The 20418-nt window shown below is 54.9% G+C and overlaps 10 protein-coding genes across 10 annotated transcripts; 6 read left to right on the top strand and 4 right to left on the bottom strand.

The window, feature by feature from the left end:
* Positions 1–154: 154 nt before the first annotated feature.
* On the top strand, positions 155–430 carry BAUCODRAFT_68819 (uncharacterized protein; the record flags this gene model as incomplete). Its single annotated transcript, XM_007677276.1, has 1 exon — positions 155–430. One exon carries the CDS (start codon positions 155–157, stop codon positions 428–430), a length of 276 nt encoding a protein of 91 aa, XP_007675466.1.
* A 185-nt stretch (positions 431–615) lies between these two features.
* BAUCODRAFT_68515 (uncharacterized protein) lies at positions 616–2914 on the top strand (the record flags this gene model as incomplete). Its single annotated transcript, XM_007677252.1, has 4 exons — positions 616–1236; positions 1289–1591; positions 1649–1792; positions 1847–2914. 4 exons carry the CDS (start codon positions 616–618, stop codon positions 2912–2914), a joined length of 2136 nt encoding a protein of 711 aa, XP_007675442.1.
* A 209-nt stretch (positions 2915–3123) lies between these two features.
* BAUCODRAFT_32859 (uncharacterized protein) lies at positions 3124–3785 on the bottom strand. The gene is made up of 2 exons (XM_007677002.1): positions 3573–3785; positions 3124–3497 (listed from the first exon to the last, which is right to left on the bottom strand). The coding sequence occupies exon 2, from the start codon at positions 3404–3406 to the stop codon at positions 3143–3145; it is 264 nt and encodes an 87-aa protein (XP_007675192.1). The 5' UTR covers positions 3407–3497; positions 3573–3785; the 3' UTR covers positions 3124–3142.
* A 333-nt stretch (positions 3786–4118) lies between these two features.
* On the bottom strand, positions 4119–8610 carry BAUCODRAFT_32860 (uncharacterized protein). Its single transcript, XM_007677003.1, has one exon. It carries the CDS (start codon positions 8372–8374, stop codon positions 4421–4423), a length of 3954 nt encoding a protein of 1317 aa, XP_007675193.1. The 5' UTR covers positions 8375–8610; the 3' UTR covers positions 4119–4420.
* A 167-nt stretch (positions 8611–8777) lies between these two features.
* On the top strand, positions 8778–9704 carry BAUCODRAFT_32861 (uncharacterized protein). The gene is made up of 3 exons (XM_007677004.1): positions 8778–8881; positions 8931–9424; positions 9476–9704. The coding sequence occupies exons 1-3, from the start codon at positions 8807–8809 to the stop codon at positions 9498–9500; spliced, it is 594 nt and encodes a 197-aa protein (XP_007675194.1). The 5' UTR covers positions 8778–8806; the 3' UTR covers positions 9501–9704.
* An 81-nt stretch (positions 9705–9785) lies between these two features.
* BAUCODRAFT_67851 (uncharacterized protein) lies at positions 9786–10561 on the top strand (the record flags this gene model as incomplete). Its single annotated transcript, XM_007677198.1, has 3 exons — positions 9786–10005; positions 10054–10256; positions 10307–10561. The coding sequence occupies 3 exons, from the start codon at positions 9786–9788 to the stop codon at positions 10559–10561; spliced, it is 678 nt and encodes a 225-aa protein (XP_007675388.1).
* A 37-nt stretch (positions 10562–10598) lies between these two features.
* BAUCODRAFT_438929 (uncharacterized protein) lies at positions 10599–12155 on the top strand. The gene is made up of 2 exons (XM_007677469.1): positions 10599–10745; positions 10799–12155. Exon 2 carries the CDS (start codon positions 10921–10923, stop codon positions 12103–12105), a length of 1185 nt encoding a protein of 394 aa, XP_007675659.1. The 5' UTR covers positions 10599–10745; positions 10799–10920; the 3' UTR covers positions 12106–12155.
* Positions 12156–12348: 193 nt separating this feature from the next.
* On the top strand, positions 12349–13446 carry BAUCODRAFT_106429 (uncharacterized protein; the record flags this gene model as incomplete). Its single annotated transcript, XM_007677470.1, has 3 exons — positions 12349–12514; positions 12565–13253; positions 13309–13446. The coding sequence occupies exons 1-3, from the start codon at positions 12409–12411 to the stop codon at positions 13444–13446; spliced, it is 933 nt and encodes a 310-aa protein (XP_007675660.1). The 5' UTR covers positions 12349–12408.
* BAUCODRAFT_438963 (uncharacterized protein) lies at positions 13393–17365 on the bottom strand. Its single transcript, XM_007677471.1, has 2 exons — positions 16742–17365; positions 13393–16692 (listed from the first exon to the last, which is right to left on the bottom strand). The coding sequence occupies exons 1-2, from the start codon at positions 17221–17223 to the stop codon at positions 13596–13598; spliced, it is 3579 nt and encodes a 1192-aa protein (XP_007675661.1). The 5' UTR covers positions 17224–17365; the 3' UTR covers positions 13393–13595.
* Positions 17366–17547: 182 nt separating this feature from the next.
* Positions 17548–20385, bottom strand: BAUCODRAFT_32864 (uncharacterized protein). Its single transcript, XM_007677005.1, has 2 exons — positions 18929–20385; positions 17548–18872 (listed from the first exon to the last, which is right to left on the bottom strand). The coding sequence occupies exons 1-2, from the start codon at positions 20279–20281 to the stop codon at positions 17910–17912; spliced, it is 2316 nt and encodes a 771-aa protein (XP_007675195.1). The 5' UTR covers positions 20282–20385; the 3' UTR covers positions 17548–17909.
* Between the last annotated feature and the right edge of the window lie 33 nt (positions 20386–20418).

The raw sequence follows: 20418 nt of genomic DNA on the forward strand, positions 1-20418 counted from the left end.
TGCCGGCTCAATCGTCAACAAGGGCTGGTGCATAAAGCATAGAGACATGGCGTCTATCCAAGCTCTACCTTATCCAACTCCACGTTCTTCAGTCTCGTCCACAAGGTCACCGTCCACTTCATCACTGGGCAGCGCCATGGGTGGCGGCTCGACAATGACTGCGGATGGAGTTGGTGCCCTTAATCTGCAACGCGCGCTCGACATTGCTCGCAACACCGAAGGAGAGCTGGACCTAAGTGTACGAGACTATCTGGAGCGAGCACTGGTAGACATCTGGGGACGCATCAAACAACAGCCAGATGCCTACATTTTAACCAAAGACGAGTTCGCTGTCTTCAACTACTACATCCAACGCTTCGAGGCATACCCAGAGGCCGAACCTGCCATCAGCCGTTACTGGCAACACGCCAGGGAGCCAAGCCGAGGCTAACACACACCCCCCCAGTCGTAACTCAGGCCACGACTAAGCTCCCGAGCAGCGGCTTCGGTTCGCTGCCGATATGCAGACTTCAAGCAATCAGCTTATACCATGACGAGACCGGTGCGCTAACACACTGAAAGGGATCTAAGCCTCTTACGCCACGGTACTGCATTATCGTAGTATTTGCTCTTCCTATGGAGGGCTACATCAAGCACGCGCACGATGCTTCAGTCGAAGCTGTTGTCGGAGGGGAGGTGCGCCCGTCACAAATTTGTGGGCCGTTACAGGCAAACGCCACGAGTGATCCAATCGCTGCCCGCTTGGGCCGGCTGACGAAGGCAGCCTCGCATGCACTCCTGGCCCTTGTTTTTCTCATCCTGTTGTCGTCGCTGGTCGACCTGAAAACTGCCCTGACCCCACTTGCTCGCTCACTGCCGCATCATGCAACGGCTGTGGCAGTATCTGTCTGCGAAGTTTTCCAGGCGTACCCTCCTGTACTGACGGTTACTCCGAATGGGACGCTCGAAATAACTGATGGGTCACCAAACGCAAGCACCGATATTATCGACAGCAGCCGGCCAATATGTCAACAGGTATTGGTGGTCCACTCTTTTGCCAACTCATACGGTCAACCATTCGTTGGTGACTATACGCCACCCGCATGCGCGTTCAACCGGATTACCTGGAACTTGACTGTCACGGCAGCTGGGCGACAGTATGATCGTCTTGGGATCGTTTACCTTGGCGACATCGAGGTTTTGAGAACATCAACGGCGGAACCTATGACGGACGGTATACAGTGGACATACTTGAAGGTCCGTTGGACTCCGACGCGTCAGTGTTTGGCTACTCATGCATACATTCTAGGACATGACGAATTTCTTACCTCTGTTCACCCAGAAACAGAAGATCATCTTCGATCTCCCAAATATCGTGAACACCGTATACACAGCCTCTTTCAACGTGAAGATCACGGCGGCCTATATGACGGCAACGGACTCAATAGTTCCACCAGATATGATCATACCCGTTTCTGCACGTCACTCTTCGCAGAGCATGCCGAGCGCCTTCACCGTGCCACCTAACGTTGCTTCGAACACGTTGACGCTTCCGCAAAACATTAGGAGGGCAGTGTTTACCATTGCTGCGACCGGACAGTCTGAAGAGGAGGTAACGCAATTCGCGCAAAGCCCAGCATCGTCATTGTGAGAGCCTGACAGCCTGCAGTTCTGGTGGAGCAACGTTCTTCAATCAGACATCCACACCTTCCCACAAAGTGGAACTATGTACGGATACTCCCCGTTTCGGGAGGTGCAACTTTTCATCGATGAGCATCTCGCCGGCGTAGCTTGGCCTTTTCCAATCATCTTTGTGTGTGCGGCCAGTTACCGAAACCGTACGTAATCAATGCTAATACCACGGCAGACTGGCGGCGTCGTACCTGGTTTGTGGAGACCGATTGTTGGAATCGATACGTTTGACTTGAAAGAGGACGAAGTAGACATCACGCCTTGGCTACCACTACTATGCAATGGACAAGCTCACAATCTCACCATACGCGTCTCCGGCTTAAATGATAGTGGCCATGGAACCGCGACATTATCAGGAACGACAAACAGTTACTGGTGGGTCACGGGCAAAGTCTTCATCTGGCTCGATGATGCTGGACACGTTACCACCGGCGATGGACCGTACACAGTAGCGCCTGAACCTACGTTCACGGTCTCATCATTGGTCGGGAACAGCGTCAACGGTACAAACATCACTTTGGCATATCAAGTAAACGCGCAACGCAGTCTATCCATTCAGTCAACTATAAATCTGAGCAACGGTTCCGAGAGCGTTGCCTGGCAGCAATCGTTATCCTTCTCAAATACCGGGAATCTTACTGACCAAGGCAACACGGAGGTCAACATGCAGCAGACTACAGGTTACGATCTGTCCTCCAGTGGTTATGCCCGGCGCATCAGCTACCCGCTCTTCGCTTGCTCGGTCTATACTATGCCAGAAGGCAACATCTCCTACGTAGCAACCATAGACCGCGGCAAGTGCGTACAGACAATTGGTCAGCCTGTCTTTCCTACAGGCCTGGAATCCTTTGCTGCCGCCGCCGATGTTCACACGGTCTACCCACTGTTTCAAGGCTCTCCACTAGCAACCACGCAGAATGGGACTGCAACTTTCCTGGCGAACGCAACGTCGTTGACGTCTTCCTCGTTCGGTACGACAACACAAGACATGGTATTTTCCGGTATTCGAGTCGATGGCAGCACAAGCCCGGAGAAACTCTTTTCGAAAGGCGCGACAGACGAGCTGTTTGAGCGTCATGTCTCAGCCATGAACAACACGGTCACTTACGACGAAGAGACGCTTGCTAACCGGCATATCGGGCATTCGCGCGGACTGTCAAGCGGTGGTGGCGGTCTTCCAATGCCGCGACCACCCGGAAGACGTGGCAGATCGCACAGCGCACAGGATTTGTGGAGGCTTTAGGAGCCACTTCGGACGCGACGTCCGCTTGCAGCGGGTTTGAGATGCCTACCTGGTGTCTTGCGGCACTGATGATCGCTCACAGAATCACGCCATCTATTGGTGCAACTCTGCCCCATCTCAGTACGCCAAGAAGAGGTGGTTGTAAGTGGGCCAGATCTTAGTGCTACGTTAGTGCTTAATCTGAGCTCGGATCCGGGCTTCCGGCTTACCGTTGCAGCGGCTCTTCTGTCAGTAAAGCACAATGTAATAAGTCTCGTAAGTGGCCCGGATGCCGTACGGACATGCCTCAGCTGCATCCACTACTGCAGCGTTATCTGCCACTACTGTACCTACTGGTTTATCTGCACCCTGTTCTCTATGCTGGCTAAGTTCCACGTATGGTTGTAGAAGCAATATCCGCAACCGCTTAGCCAAATAAGCTCTGTGCCGCATGTATTGATTGTGGCTAATACTAGCTGGGCCATCATCAGCCGCCCTGCTGGGCGACATCATATATGCTACTAACTACTTAACCCTGGTTCCTCCAGAAGTAGCGACTTTTCCACGGGGTTAGCCCCGCGCACAAACATGGTTCAAGTACAATCTGTTGCCGAGCAGATATCAGCATCCGTAGTGGAGTGCTTGGCGGCTTAGCATTTGGTACGCTCCGACGACATACATGTATGCAGTTAGCGGTCGTGCGCAGTGGTTGTTATCGCTTGGTACAAATTCTTCGTACTGGTACATCCGGCATACTGAACTATCGCCAGCATGTCCGGCAGGTACTCTGAGCGCCCCAAATAAGAGATGATTCGTATATCGTGTTGTTGTCGTTCAGCCAGGCCAAGACGAGGCAGTGGCATTTGACTCGCAAGGTTTGCACTAGCATGCCGTACCCATGCCAGCATTGGTGGAGCCGAAGGACTTGCCGAGAGATGAGCGCATCGTATAGGTTCGCACGAGAGCCCGACCTTGTCCGACGTCCTCCGACATCTTTCAGGTTTCATCTCATGGAGCTGCTCTTCGGAGCTTTGTCCTATCAGGGTTGGATTCCATCCGGCCGTCTTCACGAGCTGCGTCTCGCGCTGAGTGCTGCGGGCTTTCTGGTTGATAGGAGCAATGGTGGCGCTCGCGAGGCGTTGACAGCGTGCAGATCCCCCTTGGCACGGCAAGCAGGTCCGATTGAGGGCACGAATCATGCAGAATGATACATTTACCAAGAGATACCGGGTGGGGAGCAAGGTCGGTGTTTGGTAGTTACAAGAAACAGAGTTAACGGCTCACAAAAACGTGCCATTAGCACGCTGAGGGAGCTATCCTCCTACACTTTACAACCGCCCCGGGTGAATTACTGAACGCCCTGCTAAAAGTACTGCAGCTTACTACCACCTCCTCGTCATGTACACGTCATGGAACAGCTCTGAAGTCCTTCTGCGGTCAGCCTGCCAGCATGCATACTGTATACCCGACCAGTTCCAAAAGGTCAGTTTGCAAGGCCTTGATCGAGGTGATTATGTTAGGCCCGGCTTATACCTGCATTGCAGCTGGCCCTCTCGCGGGCACACTGTCAACGCCATTGTCGTCTTCGTCGTCATCGTCAGACAGCACGTCTGCCATATTGACAGGGTTCGCTGCGTAGCCATTCGTTCCACCACTCACACCAGTGCTTCCAGGCCCTCCGCTGCCAAGCTGCCCGGTAACAAGCTCAAGCGCGTGAAGCTTGGCTAACCGGTTTTGCTCTTCGCGTAACCGCTGCGCTGGGACAGCCGTTGGTGCTTGCTTCGTAGTTGGTCTGCCACGCGGCCTAGCACTGCTGGTTAGACGGGATGCCGCCGCTGGTGGCTGCTTGGGTGTGTTGGCAATGGCCCCGCGATTAACCGCGTACGCGTCAACATTGCCCATCGAAGATCCATCTGCGGCAGCGTCGCGCATATTGTTCGCTTCATCCTCGTCCGGAGCCTCGATCATGGCACGGAAGTCGCCTGTGACAGAACCCATGCGCAGCAGCTTGTTAGGCGGTCGCTCACCTGGCAGCTTCGGTGGTGCATGACCTAGAGCATCGTCGTTTGGCACCAGCGTCACGCTCGGGCGTCCGCGTGGACGACTTCTTCCGTCCTTGCGGTCATGGGGCAGCTTGGCCGGGAGGTTATCTTCGTCTGCATGCCGGTTCTGCAAATAGCTTGGCAGAGCACGTCTTTCACGTGTAGCGGCAGGCGGGTAAGTAGTTGCAAACTCGCCATCTTCCGCCTCGCCGTCTGAGCCGATGTCCACCTCCTCGTACGTTCTCATACTCTGCCTTGACTTGCGTTTCCTTTCGGAGACGGCGACTCGCTTGCCACAAGGCAGCCTCTCTCGGGGCACAAATCCGTAGTTGTCGTCCTTCTCCACTGGCACCATTGCTTTCCTGGTATTGCCTGTTACGACATACCCTTCCTCCTCCCGCATCCGGTGGTACTGCTTCGGATCATGGCGCTTCTTGGGAGCCACATCGCTCTTCAAGAGTGCATTTGCATCATCCAAGTCGTTCCGCTCCTGCGCCGCGCCTTCTTCGACCTCATGCTCGGCGTCTGCCTCTTCGCTAACGTTCTGGGCCGCTCTGACCGCCTCGCGTGCGAGGGCCTCAGCAAGGCGAGGACCTGGGACTTTGAGCCTCACGATACGCTTCTTGCCGCGTAGCGCAGCTTGAAGCATAATGAAGCGACCTTCACCCTTGGCTTTGTCCAGAGCCTTCCGCTCCTTCTCCTTTTGAAATTGTCTTTGTGTCCCGGTCTTGGCTCTCGACGCTGCGGTCTCGTCAGCCAGATCTGCAGATTTAAAGCCGGCTGCCGACATGCGCGGCTTCTTCGTTTTTGGATGCTTCTGCATGTTAATGTCATCGTAATCCTCGTCCTCATTGTCTAGTCGCCGGCGTTTGTTAAACGGTCGGAGACCACCGATCTCGTTGTCACTATATGCAGCGGCTACACTACTCACTTCCGCATGCCCTGGGTACGAGTACGAAGTGCCCGCATCAGGTTGAGGGTACATGGTGGCTGGAGGGGCGACGGGTACATACCCATCCGCCACGTCAGTAGCTGGAGTTCCAGCGACCATGGCTGCCGGTGGCGGAAGGGCAGAATTTGCTTGCTGAAGCCTGCGCATAAGGTAGGCTTCCTCGTCCTCGTCGTGATGCCGCCCGTTCGTAGGGTTGCCATCATGATCGAGCTCTGGGTCAATCAACACATGACCATGCGGCGAATATTCATAGTCAACCTGGGTTTGCTCAACGCCCTCATCCTCATCCAGCGCCGGGTCGCTCTCCTTGGCTTTCTGTGCTTCAGCCTTTGCGCGCTTCACCCGATTGGACTGAGTTCGATCCACAGCGTCATCGTCCTTCAGCCAGTTCAGATTGCTAATGCTGAAGTCGACCAACGCTTCAATGCTACGAGCATCCGCCACCTTCCGCGTGTCGTGGCCAAGTAGCGTGCCTTTAGGCTCATACGGCTGCATTTTGCCTTCCCTTCTGCAGTTACCAGCAAAGCAGATAGCAAGACAATGCGGACACTGCCAGTCTGGGTCCTCCATAATATCCATCGGCATCTTGTCCCAGCCACGGAACAAGCTCCCGTAACACCAGCCTTTGTCGCACGTCGTGCAGAATGCCATTTTCCAGATTGGGTGTCTCTTGCAGCAGACATGGCAGGGTAGGTTGTTCTTGAGGAAGGTCTTCGACATCTTCTTCGTGATCTTCTTTACAGTCCCGTCGTCACCAACCACGATCTCTTCTTCTTCGCTCTCGTCCTCCTTCGGCTCATCTTTCGGCTTGTGCACATCCTTCCACGGACGGCGCTTGAGTTGCTCCTTACACACTTCCGCCAGCGTTTTTCTGCCATACCGCTTCCGCTCCTCCACGAGTGTCAAGGGCGTCTTGTCAGTGATTTGTCCTCCGTCAAGCGCAATAATTAGTTTCCGCCATCCCTCGTACTTCGCTTGTAGCTCCTTCCACTTGAATTGCTCGACCCACTTGAAGTTGCTTAAGCAAGCGCACGACCTGCCCATCGCATAGCAGTCCATACAAACATCATACGGGTCGCCGTCGCCTCCATCAGCATCGTGACCCAGCAAATCCTTACATGATGAGCAGCTCAAGAAACGATTGAAGATGTTGCCGCGACAATATGCGCAAGTTACGTTGCTGTCAAAGGGTAGGTACTCTATGTTTCGTGGCGCGTCACGATCATCAGGTCGGAACATCTCGGATAAAAGTATTTGCTTGTACAGGTTGAACAGCTTCTTGAAGTCCTTGCGCAACTGCTTTATCTTGTCGGAGTACAGGAGCTGTTGCACTTGCTCCGTCAGCATGCGCACAGTCTGTTGTTGCACAAGCTGGAGCAGGCCGCTATATTTTTGAAGCGTATAGTAGACAATAGCTTTGTTCTTGTATTGCTCGTCGCGACAGACGATGCGGCTGCGTGGAAGGGCTTCGCCAAGCGCCATCTCAAGTGTCTCGGCAGTCGTTCGATTCCAAGCAACCTTCATCGTTCGCGTGCCCCGATTCCAGACCTGATGTGGCGCAAGTGGTGGTATCAGGATGAAGTCACCCGGCTTCTGCTCAACGACATGCACATTGAATGGCGCTTTCTTCCAAGCCACAACCTGTGCGAAATGGTTCTCCACTTCAATGTCGTGACCGAGTACACTCAACCAATATTCGGACACCACGTGACGCTCTTTTGATTCCGTCAGGAACCAGATAGAGGAGCCTGGCTTCTCCGCCTTGCCGTCTTCCGAGACCGTACCTGAAGCTTCGACCATGATGTTGTGACCAAGCGAGGCACACATCTCACGGTGCGCAGGGGTGTATGTACCCTCATGACCAATGTAGCACATCAAGTTCTCGGCTCGCATGTCGGGCGGAAGCGAGCTCATCAAATCTCCGGCTCTTGCGATACCCTTTCCAAGCTTGCCTGTCGCATCGGCAAGCGCACCGGGTCCCGCGACCTCACCAGTAGTGTCGTTGAGGTAAAACAACAGACTCGGTATCTGCTCCTTTAGCTTGTCCTGCCACACTCCTGGGCAATCGATATCTTTCAGGTAGACTCGCTGCTTGTTCTTGTCTCGGTATGCGCCTTCCCGTTCGAAGAATTGGTTTGTAAGCAGGCTCATGTTGTTCAGGTAGTGAGCCATAGTCAGCGGCAGGTTCTGCTGAGAGCTCAGAACACGTGCATTCTCTACCTTCTCGCCGCAATTGTCGCGCAGCCATCTCGGCGAGAACGTCCATGGATCCAAGCGATCATCGTAACCGTCAATGACCAGAGGTTTTCCGCCGACTACGACATGAAGCATGACAAGTTTCTCGAAGGCAGCAAGACCCTGCTGGTCAATCATGTCGCAAGAGATACGGTCCACGAAACTGAAGTTCGGCGTCTGCTCGACCAGTTGGTGAAGGTCGAAGAGTGGTGATATGGGCTCGAACGAGGCCCGCGGCCGTGTCGCTGGCATCTTCAACGGTTATGCGCCTGTCTAGGACAGACCGGGTCTGCTCTATTGTTCGCGCGCAGACTGATGATATCGAAAGGTGCCGGTCGGTAGGTATTCGCCTCCGCGCCGGCATTTGTCGCATCGCCGGCTGCTTAGTATAGCATAACTTGAACAGCTCCTTCGCTCTCGAGACGAGTTTGTCTGTTGCTCCCGCCTCCGCGGCGCATCACTCATGCAGCACGAGCGAACGTTGCTCGGCGAAGGTGTGGAGGGTTCAAGAAGGCGCACACGTGCCTGCGCGGAACCAGCCGAACAGCTTCCGAAGTTCACTTGCTGCCTTAGGCCTGAAACTCTGGCCACCCGAAGACAGCTCCAATGTTCAAGGACGAAGCCAGGCTCAGCCGTTAGCCAGCAGGTTCAAATCACGGCGTAAGAGGTGTTCTACGAGTCACAATGGCGGTCGCAGGCAGCTCGGCCAAGAGCGCCATGTCGCGGGTGGGCCGTTTATCCCAAGAGAAGGCGTACAAGGTAAAGTGCGGCCGCTTAAGCATCGCGAACCGCTTCTGACACCGCGCAGAAATACACTGTGCAGCCGACTGGTATCTGGGGCAGGATCAACCGGTGGCTCGCGGTCGACCCGAACCGATCAACTGGCATTCCTATGAACCCTCACTTCCGCAACCCTACACCCGGTGGCAACGATCCGTCTCTATACGACGACGTTGTGACCGTGCCGGCGGGCGACCTCGCGGAGAACCCATATTGGAAACGTGACGTGAGAAGACAGTACCCTCAGCTCTCAATCGTGAACCAGGCGGATGTCGTGGGCCTCTTGACCGTAGGTTCGGCAGCAGCACCCAAGGAGGACGTGCTGCAGATAGGCGATGCGGGCAACAAGCAGCTGGTGGCACTGAAGGAGGAGGGGCAGCAAGGCCTTGCTGCATTTTTCGAGAAGGACAAGAGCGCTTTCAAGGGGATACTAGGACCAGACAACATGCCACCTTTGCCTCCGTCCCGGCACCTAACTGGCAAGCGGTACGAGATGCTCAAGGAGCAGACCTATGGAACTCAGTAAGTCACCGCTGGAAACGCTCCGTAGAGCCGACACTGATGGAATGATAGGTATCCGTGTCGGACATTCGAGTAGCGTGCATCGTTGTTACCGTTTTTGGGTAGGTCTGTATATGTTCTGCACCTCTGACAACGCTATCTGTCACCTATCACACCGTCCTAGTCATAACCCGTAGTGCGCGCATAAGAACTCTCGTCCTGATAGGCAGAAGCGCTTTTGGCAGACCAGGGAAGAGCAAGCGCGCAGTCGCGACTGCCTCATTTGCATAGCACAAGAACCTCTAAATCAACTTCATCTCATCCCGTCTGCACTTCGTTTAGTCGATTTGCACAGATCAGGACGAAATTGACAACATTTACAATGGCGGCATCAGATGAATCGGGTCCCGCTGAAGAGGTCCCGCTCGAACTAATGGTGTTCAGCTGCGGCATATGTCAGGCCACTATACCGGACATATACGCCACTCAAGAGAGCAATCAAGGCTTCCATAGCGGATTGGGCGCTGAAAACGGCGTTGTCACGCGACTATGGATCGCCGACTGCTCGCACATCTTCTGCGCCAAGCATCTGCCCGGTGGAGGTGAGTGTGCGCCTGGTCGGATGAGAGTGACCGCACTGACCTTGTTAGGAGCACCGTTTCACCCTGCTGGTCAGCAGCCCCGGGCAACTTGTCCGCACTGCTTTGACAGTAACGGCGACGACAAGCCGAAGAATCTGTACGGAATTCGAGGCTTCGCAGATGGAGATTTGGATACCGCAATCCCATCCAGCTGGATGCGCTGTCCTGCGATTGAGCTCAATGGTTGCGTTGACGGGATGGAGGCTTTACGCGTGAGCTCGCTGTTCCAATACGCATGGTGCATTGACTTACCTACCTATAGTTCCAGTACGTCAACATTGCACGTTACGCACAGGGTGTTACCAAGCACTGGAGGCGTGCTGAGCGCCATCAACGTGCAATGCAGTCAGCATACACCAAGGAACGACAGCAAAGACGCGAAACCGAGCAGCAAGTGCTCGTTCTCGAGGCTCGGGTGGAGAAGCTCGCAAAGCTTGAAGCCAAGCTGCAAAAGTGGGAAGCTCGCAAGCCAGCCATCAATCATTACCTTGCTGTTGTGACTTACATGTCAGAGTGAGTGCTAAAGACATATCTGGCCGTCCCTGCACTAAACCTCCTCAGAGATCTGAAAGAGCTTCGCGAGCAACTTTCGCGGCTTGGCTACGACGCACCGAGACGGAATTACGGCCTTGGGGAAGACCTGCCACCAACGCTATTCGAGAAACACGGCAGTGCGACTAAAGGTGGCCCACGGATCGCAGGTACGTCGAAGCCGAGTCGGTCGAAATGTGATCAGACTTAGTCTTACCAAAAGCAGTCCACAAATGGGATGAAAGCTCGTCGTCCGCGCGCAAGCGCAAATTGGCGGAGTATGATGTGGAGTATGATGACCGGCCTACTAAAGACACGTCGAAACCCTACATTACCAGCAAGGCCATGATGCCACCTCAGCTGCCCAAGCCAAAGGCGCAGAATCTAGCAGCCAAGCGAGCGAGCGAGCAGCCAATGAGCATTGAGTTGCGTGAGCCCTGCTTTCAGTCCCTTGACATGCAAAGGTATGATGGTGGTAAACGGAGACAACCGCAGCATACTGAACGCCACCATGGCCCTCCACGGACCTTACCCATTCGACTGTCGCCCAAAGCTGCGCAACTGCAGCACATTCCCAGCATTACATTCCGCGATCGAGCATTCATTGGACGAGGTGGCCGGCTGAGCTCAGCCTCGCTAGAGAAGCCTTCCAACTACCCGGGACATGCAGACAGGCCTCCAGAGCGCTCAGCTAGAATAGCTCCTAGTACTCCATACGGTCGACATGACGCTGCCGGTGCGCTGCCCTCACGAGCATCCCATCACGATGCAGACTTCGGCACATTCATCCTGCAACATGAGCATAATGAACGACGGCCTCTCCACCATCTTCCTTTGTCGCAAACGGATCGGCGACCGCCAAAATTACTCACGAATGACTACGTACCTGCTACACCCGGTCATCCAAAGTCGACCCATGCACCTTCGACTTCACTGCTCAGCCCGTTCTTCAAGCGCGGTGTTGCCTCCTCAGCAGCCTTGCAGCGCCCGCCCACTCGGGGCAGCCTCGTACAACCGGCTTACATGGGCGGAGCTTCTCGACTTCTTCGATCTCTCACTCGACTGCCTTCGCGTAAGGAAAGTACCCAGCCTGACCGCTACCGGCAAAGCCTCAATGGCCTGTCGTTCATTGAACAGCCTCACGATCCAGCAGATCACCGGCCGCTATATCGGTCTCCGGAACACAGTACAAGGGTCGGGGAACATAATGATCTCGATGAGTCTTCATCACAAATGTTGCGCAACAGACTTGGTCTGTTCGAACTCCGTGACCGAACACCTGCATCCAGCGGGTACAGGCCTATCCGCCTCCAGTCTCGAGCGCGCCGTGGCCGCATCAGCTTGCTCCCTGATCAAGCACATTCGTTGTCGTTTTCAGGATGCGAAGAGCAGACGCTCTCCAAAATACGTGGCGTTCGCGGTTTAAGCTCGCATGATCCTCATCCGAGCCGCTACACCAAAGACCCGCTGTATGATACCGTTCGGCCAGTATTCACATCGGCGGGCGGGAGACGAAGTGTTAGGCGCTGAGCAGTAAGCTCGCATGCAGTGACTGTCAACAGCGGCGGGTGTGCGATGCCCAAAAGCTGCCTTTGGCGAATCGTCTCAGTCGTTCGGGGTCGCGATAACTTAGCTACTTAGTGCTACTAGGGTACTCAAGCGAATAGTCTGCGCGTTCCATATAAGTAGCAGCACGATGTATGGATAGTCTGTAGCTTGATGCAGGAACACTGCAGGCTTGCACCTACTCCGCTTCAATCTCTTCCACCTTCACACATCGTTTCTTCAACCTTAGACTGTGCGAAACCCAAGATTACACTTTATCTGTGCAACATGTCTCGTCCACAGCATACGAGGACCTTGTCGACCAATCTGTCTTCGAGTGCTGGTGGCCGCGTGCTTGAGGGCAAGCTCGCCATCGTTACAGGCGGGTCGCGAGGTAATTGAGTACTTCTGGCCATTAAGAAATATTGTTCACAACGAAGGCAGGCATCGGAGCGGCAACATGCGAGAATCTTGCAAGCAAGGGCGCTTCTTTGATCATTAACTACACGTCCGATTCATCGGCTGAAAAGACACAGAAACTGGCCGAGCAGCTTCAGGCCGACCATGGCGTGCGTTGTCTATCTGTTCAAGCCGACATGGGTACGGATAACGGACCGGCTCATATCGTCGCTATGGCGAAGAACAACCTCGCGCATCCCAAGACTGGCAAGTTCCAGATTGATATCGTGATCAACAACGCTGGCGTAGCCTCCAAGCATTCACTTGAGGAGTGCACATCCGCCGAGTTTGCCCGGTTGTACAACGTCAACGTACGGGGTCCGATGCTACTGATGAAAGCGGCCCTACCATACCTACCAACGGACAGGAGTGGACGCGTGGTGAACGTCAGCAGCGTGAGCTCATCTCTTGGGTTTGAGGGAGACGGCATGTACGGTGGCACCAAGGCCGCGCTCGAAGCAATGACCCGAACGTGGAGTAGGGAACTTAGTGAGCGAGCCACCGTCAATGCCGTCAACCCTGGGCCCGTTGCTACCGATATGTATGCCGGGACATCGAAGGAGTTCCAGCAGAAGATGAGTTACTGGACGAAGAACACGCCGTTAGCCGCAATTCGTCCCGACGTTGACCGGCAAGATCTAGTCGATAATGCTGAGCTTGCTGGTGGGCGACCTGTGAGTACATAGCTTGACACGTCACGCAGAGAGTTCTCCTGACAGTATAACTCAGGCCTACGATAGCGAGATTGCTGGCGTCATTGCGATGCTATGTACGCCAGACAGCGCATGGTGCACTGGCAGCGTCATCTGCGTAAGCTACCCAATATACCTATGGCTGCGGCCTACCAGAATGCTAACAAAAATGTGATCTAGGCCAATGGCGGCTTCAAATTCAGCGTATAGAAAGTAGACGCACGTCATCCTCCTGTAGCCTTATCCAGCAGTCCATCTGTACCATTACAGTGGAAGAGCTTACTCATTTAGCAAGCCTGTTGTCAACGAATCTTGCAAACCCCGTCAAGCTACACCTTGACGGCTGAAGTTGCTCGTTCTGCTCGGCCTACATAGCAGCTTCTCTCGCTCGTCCCTCTCTTGCGGATCAGTAAGTGGTATCAAGGGATTCGTGCTGGAGCGAAACAGGCCATCGGCGCCAACCTTGACCGAGATCAATGAAACGCTCCTCGAGTGGCCTTTGCGATCATCGATGACGGTCACCGAGGGGAAACGCCGAATGCGGGTTCCAGAATCCAGCATAGTCGGCTGGCATGGCGAGCGAGGCTTCGGCGGCTGCAGCGTAGGCGGCACCATCCGTCCGGCAGGTTCCTCAAGCCGGAGCGGCACATCTCCATAGAGCTCTTGGGATGCCGTCGAAGGAGCTGACATCAAGCATTCCTTGTACATGCTAGACCACTTGTCCGCTTTGAACGCCACCGGCGTACCATTGTCAGGATCGGCCGTCCCGTCCAGTGCCATGTTCCGCTCAGATGGGCGAGTGTGCGGCGCGAGCTGTGTCGTAGATACTAATGGCGGTACATGTTCCTGCTCATGGTCGTCCATTGGTCCAGCGAAGCTGCTCTGACGAGTTGGCTGGCCATGAGTCGACTGGACGGTGAAAGGATTGTGCGCGTTGAAAGGATCCGTTGCCTTCTGCTTGCCGTTCCGCCGATGGGATTGAAACCCCAAAAACCGCCCGGCCTCGCCTTCGAGGATATCGATATCATGACCGATCTCCTTTTCAAGTTTCACCGCTTCCTGCTCTACGTACCCAATGTCCTTGCGCACTTCGTCCTCCACGTACTCGATGTTCTTACGTACTTCATCCTCTACCATATGCTCAATCTCATGCAGACGTTCCTTCAAAGATAAGTCATGTTGTGGGAAGACTGGTTCGCTTGCTGACTGAGGCGGTAAGAGTTCTAGGTCTGGGTTTGCAAGCCATCCGCCAGTAGCCACTGAGCTGCGCCTGTTCTGAGCTGTAGTATTGCCAGAAAAGATGTTCGAGTAATAACGTGCTAGATCACCGAAGATGGTGGAGCTGCTTTGTGGGAGGTGAGACGCTTTCTTCTTCGACTTCTTGCTGGTTGGCGAGCTTGTTCCTGGTTCGATCTCAGGGGAATCATGGTCATCAGCAACGTCGATGGCAAAATCACGCACGATAACCGCATCAGTACGTCCAGCGGAGGAACACCGTTCGGTCCGCGTGTGCGACGGAAAGCGAGTCCATGAGCTTAGAGTTGTTCCGATTCTCTGAGCTCCTGATGCTGCAGAGGGATCAGTAGCAGCCTGCGGCTGAAACAGACTCGTATTTGCTGATGCAAACCGTGACCGAGCACCCACAACGCTGCCAGGCGGAGCGTAATGGCTCACGCTGGGACGTATACCCACTGCGCCGCTGGTAGAAACTCCACTATGCGGACTTGACTGTTCGACGTGGGAGCTGACATGTGGTGACGAAGGCAGGGCGCCGCTCATGGTTAACGCATCAGTCTGCGAGCTTGGCGCAGCTACAGCCCCGTACTTCAAGCCCAGCGATTCTCTGTGCTTGCTCGGCGATTGGAACATGGCCTTCTCGTGCTGATGCTTCTCTAACGCCTGCACCATGAGCCCAGTCGACTCGTCTCCCAAAGGCTTGGCCCTGGTAAGCTTGCGGCCAATGTGCACAGATTCTCGGCGATCATCTTCCCGGACTTCTTGCAAAATCTGCTGAGCCAGTGTCGAAGGGCGCCGGCGATCGTCGCCCACAGCAGTCAGGTTGCGTTCGTAGTCCATGAGGGATGGCCGTCGCTGTAATGTACTCGGAACTGCAAGGTAACTATCTCCATTACGATGCTGATGAGGGCTCAGATGGCCAACATTCATTGACCTCTGCGAACGTGTTGGGTTGCCGGCGAGCTCATATTGCACAGTGAGAAAGCCGTGATCGTCGCCTGGGCCGTCGTAAGGGCCAAGTGGCTGCAGTGGGTAGGAACAGGTCAAGATTGGTGAGCTGATGCTGCGGACTTGGCGCTTACGGCTGCCTGGCCGGAGGAACTTGAAGATGGACCGGCGTTTGGTGACGAGCTTCTTTGGCGGGGAGAGGCGCTCGAAGAATCTGCTGCGCTTACTTGACCCCGTGAGCCGGCTTGAGCTAGCCTTACTCGGTATGTTCAGCAGTGCTTGTGGCGATAGGAATGGTGCGGAAGAGCGAGGCTGTGCCGCATAATCTTCAATGATGGAATTTGCTGAGCTGGAGCTCGGCAACACACCCGGTCCTTTCGTGACGAGATCCGATGACGGACGTGTATAACTGGCATCGGAAACGGTGCTGGTTCCAGTCATGGGTCTTGGTGCCGGAGGTCGATGAATGGGAAGAGGCCAATCCGGAAGTGCCCCGTCCAAACCAACAATGTCATACGGCGCAGGGATAGCGTTCCCATGTTTTTCGGAATCGCCATTGTCGCCTGCAGTACTCGAAGCCCGACTATACACTGAAGAAGGGGCTGGCGACTTGATCCGACTGTCCAGATACTGGGCGATATTCTTTCCGCCGTTCTTGCTCGAATGGTGACGAGTGTGACGCGAAGTAGTCAAATGTACACGTGTTCCGGACATTTCGCGGCGGTGGAAACTCCAGGGCTCTGTTAGCGCCCTAGTCACGCTGTCTGTCTCGCTCTCGGACATTGCAGACAGTGACCGCAGCTGCCTTGATATATCCATACTGTGAAGATGGATGCCGTCTCGATCACCAGGGTCACCTTTAATGATGGCGTGACCGTGGGTAGCTACTCCGTCCAGACCTGCTTCGGGATGGGCGGTGTCTCCGTCGTATACTCTTGGCGGCGTACTCGCTTCGTCACGCAATGAAGATCGTCGAGATGAGCCGTTAGAGATATTGCTGGCCCTCCCTCTGGGCACGAAGAGAAGCGAGCTCTTTCCGAGCAACGACCTTGTTTGTCGCAATATACCAGGACTGTCGTACCCCTCCGAGACGAGGTTCGGTGAGCTGACAGAATGCGGCACCTTGAATGCAACGGGCGTGCCCTGCATGCCCGCAGATGACTCCTCCCGCAGCCTAGCAACCCTCGTAGCAAGTTCGACAACATCAGACTCGTTGCATGGCGTGAAACCTGCAGGTCTAGTAACCGTCAGACACAGAACATAAAGCAGCAAACGCTCTTACTCACTGCTCTATGGCCGGCCTGAGCCACTCAAGGCTCTTCAGCACCGAATGACGGACTTCGCTCTCCGGATCCTCAGTGACTGTTCTCACAGATGCACTCGTGGCTTGAACGTTGCTTCGAAGGGAGCCGATAGACTCGTCTTTGCAGAAGTCGTGATCACATTTACTGGGAGGCATCGCCTCAGCACTATCCACAACTTCGGTCGAGGTCATAGCCCGCGCATCGGAATCGTACTCCCCATCATCCCTTAACGCTTTGAAAGACTTTCGTCGGAACTGCGAAGTAATCTTTCTAGCAATATTCGGGCTTCGAACGATGCTTGATACAAGCTCCGGCTTCTTGCCCGGCATCCTCAAAGCATGCGGATGATCTTCCGGTAGGGCGGCTGCAGCAAAGATGCTGCCAATGTTGAGTGGAGGTCGGGCCGGCGGCTCTGGCGAGTCGATGCGGCCTTGAGGGTGGGCGCAGCAGAATGTGTGGGCCATGATAGTTCGGCTTCCACCGCTTTGCTCATGGGTATAGATACGTGGGTGGCCTTACGACTCTTGCGAACAGCGAGTATCCAAAGCCCACAAGGAGTCGAAACAAAGGTAATGGGGAATGCCATGAGGAGATGGCAGGCATGGACGAGCGTCGTATCTGCCATATCCAGTACGTGGCCAAGCCCGCCAATACAAGAAGTTGCAGACCTGCCTTTCGCTCCTGTGTAATCGCTTTGCAGGTGACTGCGGTGTCTACGGTCAGTCGTACCTAGGTTAACGAAAACGTTGCTACTTGGTAGCTACTCTAGCCCGCGTGTACGGTATCGGGAGCAACTGCAGCCATACACAAAATGGCGATAGTGCCAGAGCGTCTGAGACTTTGCAATGCCGTCGCCGACACGGCCGTAGGAAACCATGTTCGCATTCGCTCATGCTAGTTCTACTTCTACACGTGACCGAGCAAAAGCTGGCCACACATAACATTATGAACCACTTTTTGCGGCCGCCGTTGAGGCAGCCAAGCAAGATGGTGATCGTTGAGATCACACATGCTTTTCATCCCTCCAAAGGTTGAACTCCTCGCTAAAACTTATGACCGGGTATCATGTTGAATTCATCATCCCCCCTCAACGCCGGCCAAGGTTGAAACAGCATTCCCTCCTCGAGCTTCTATCTGCCCGATTGGCATCTTAGGCCTTGCTGTACTTGCTGCGGAAGAATTGGGCCGCTGCCACCATGTTGCTGAGCGCCGCCTTCGTCTCCTTCCACTGCCGCGTCTTCAAGCCGCAATCCGGGTTGATCCAGAGTTGATCCGGCTTGAGGTACTGCAGCATCTCCTCGATGCGGGTCTTGATCTCCTCCTCCGGCGGTACACGCGGGCTGTGGATGTCATACACGCCCGGACCAATATGACGTGGGTAAGCCTCGTCGATGAAGACTTTCAACAGCTTGGCGTCGGACTTGCTGTTCTCGATCGACAGCACATCCGCGTCGAGCGCCGCGATGGCGTGGAAGAAGTCCTGGAACTCTGAGTAGCAGAAGTGCGAGTGGATCTGCGTGCTGTCCTTGACGCCCGCGGTGGAAAGCTTGAAGCTATCTACCGCCCAACTGAGGTAGTTCTCACGCTCCTTGCCGGAACGAAGAGGCAGACCCTCACGCAGAGCCGGCTCGTCGACCTGGATAACGTAGATGCCCGCCGCCTCGAGATCGACCACTTCGTCACGAAGAGCGAGGGCGAGTTGCATGGCCTGCACGGACTGGTGGACGTCGTCACGCGGGAAGGACCATCGCAAGCAGGTGATGGGTCCTGTAAGCATGCCTTTCATCGGCTTCTTGCTGACACTGGCGGCATACTGGCTCTCCTTCACGGTCATTGGAGCTGGGCGAGAGATATCACCAACAACGATCGGCGGTCGAACGCAGCGGGAGCCGTAGGATTGGACCCAAGCGTGGGTTGTGAAGACGTAGCCGTCCATGCGCTCACCGAAGTATTGCACCATGTCGTTGCGTTCGGGCTCGCCATGGACGTATACGTCGAGCTGCAGTTCATCCTGGATAGCAATGCAGTCACGAATTTCCTTCTCAATGAACTTCTCGTACTCCTCGGCAGTGATCTCACCCTTGGTGAAGCGGTTGCGCTGGATACGGATGTCCTGTGACCGACACATTAGCCACATGCATATTGCTAACGGTAGGTGTGTAATGGTACCTTTGTTTGTGGGAAGCTCCCGATGGTGGTTGTTGGGAACAGTGGCAGCTTAAGGTGGTCCTTCTGCTGTTCGTATCGAGATGGGAAAGCACTCTTGCGCTCGTACATATCCTTGCTCACGCCGTCAACGCGCTTCTTGACCTCCGGGTTGTTCGTACGCTTGCTCGTAGCACGGTTGTTCATGCCCTTCGCATTCGCCTCTAGCTCGCTCTTGACCGAGGCGGGGCCATCAGTGACCGCCTTGGCGATGACGGCGACCTCAGAGGCCTTCTCAGTCGCGAACGCGAACCACTCCTTCACCTCCGAGTCAAGGTTCTTCTCGTTGTCTAATGTGTGTGGGGTATGAAGGAGCGACGAAGAAGTAGCAACAATCACACGCTCTTTGCCAAGCTTCTGAATGGCCGACTCAACAAGCTCGACGGACTTCTTCATGTTGTTTTTCCAAATGTTGCGGCCGTCCACCACACCAGCGGACAGGATCTGCTTCGAGCCGAGATGCTCGACGACCTTGTCAAGCTGCTCAGGATGGCGGACAAGGTCCACGTGGAAGGCGTATGTGTTGGTGAGGGCAGAGTCGATGATGTCGAAGTTGTGCACGACATCGCCGAAGTAGGTGGCGAGGACAAGCTGCGGGCCAGAAGAGCCTTGCACCGCGCAGAGCTTCTCGTATGCCGGCTTGAAAGCGTTGCGAATCTTGGACGGCAAGTCAAAGACGAGGACTGGCTCATCAATCTGCACAGTCTCGGCACCGGCCTTCTTCAGCTCTTGGAGCAACTGCTCGTAGACGGGCAGAAGCTTGTCCAGAAGAGAGATGGGGTCGACGGTCTGGTTACGGTCTGCCTTACCGAGGTGCAGGAAAGAGACGGGACCGAGGAGCACAGGACGAGTGACAATACCCGCATCCTTCGCCTCAAGGAAGTGCCTGACGGGCTTCGGGTCGTCTGAGAGCTTGAACGTCTGGTCGTCCTGGAATGTGGGCTTGACGTAGTGGTAGTTCGAGTCAAACCACTTCACCATCTCCAAGCTTGGCACATCAATGCCGTCCTTCTGGCGCCCTCTGCCCATGGCGAAGTACTCGTCAAGCGTGCTGAGCTTGTGCTTGCTGTACCGCTCCGGGATGGCATTGAACATCTGAATGTGGTCCAGCACATGGTCGTAGTAGGCAAAGTCGTTGGAGGGAATGATGTCCACCCCAGCATCCTTCTGGATCTTCCAGTGCTCCAACCGTAACCTCTTGCCCTCGGCGAGTAGGTCTTCCTTGGACAATTTGTCACCCCAGTAAGCCTCTGTTGCTTTCTTCAGGTCTCGCAGCTTGCCCATGCGAGGGAAGCCAAGGACCGCTGACTGCACCATCTTGATAGCAGTACTTCCAATGTGTGCCTATATGGGATTGAGCAGGCAAATATTTGTGGGAGGGTTTGTCTGGCAGCTTTTCGTGGTTGGTGTGGGGAGGATGGTGGGATGGTGGAGATATTGTTGGAAAAGCTCGT

This window comes from Baudoinia panamericana (genome assembly GCF_000338955.1).
Source record: "Baudoinia panamericana UAMH 10762 unplaced genomic scaffold BAUCOscaffold_5, whole genome shotgun sequence".
NCBI lineage: Eukaryota > Fungi > Ascomycota > Dothideomycetes > Mycosphaerellales > Teratosphaeriaceae > Baudoinia > Baudoinia panamericana.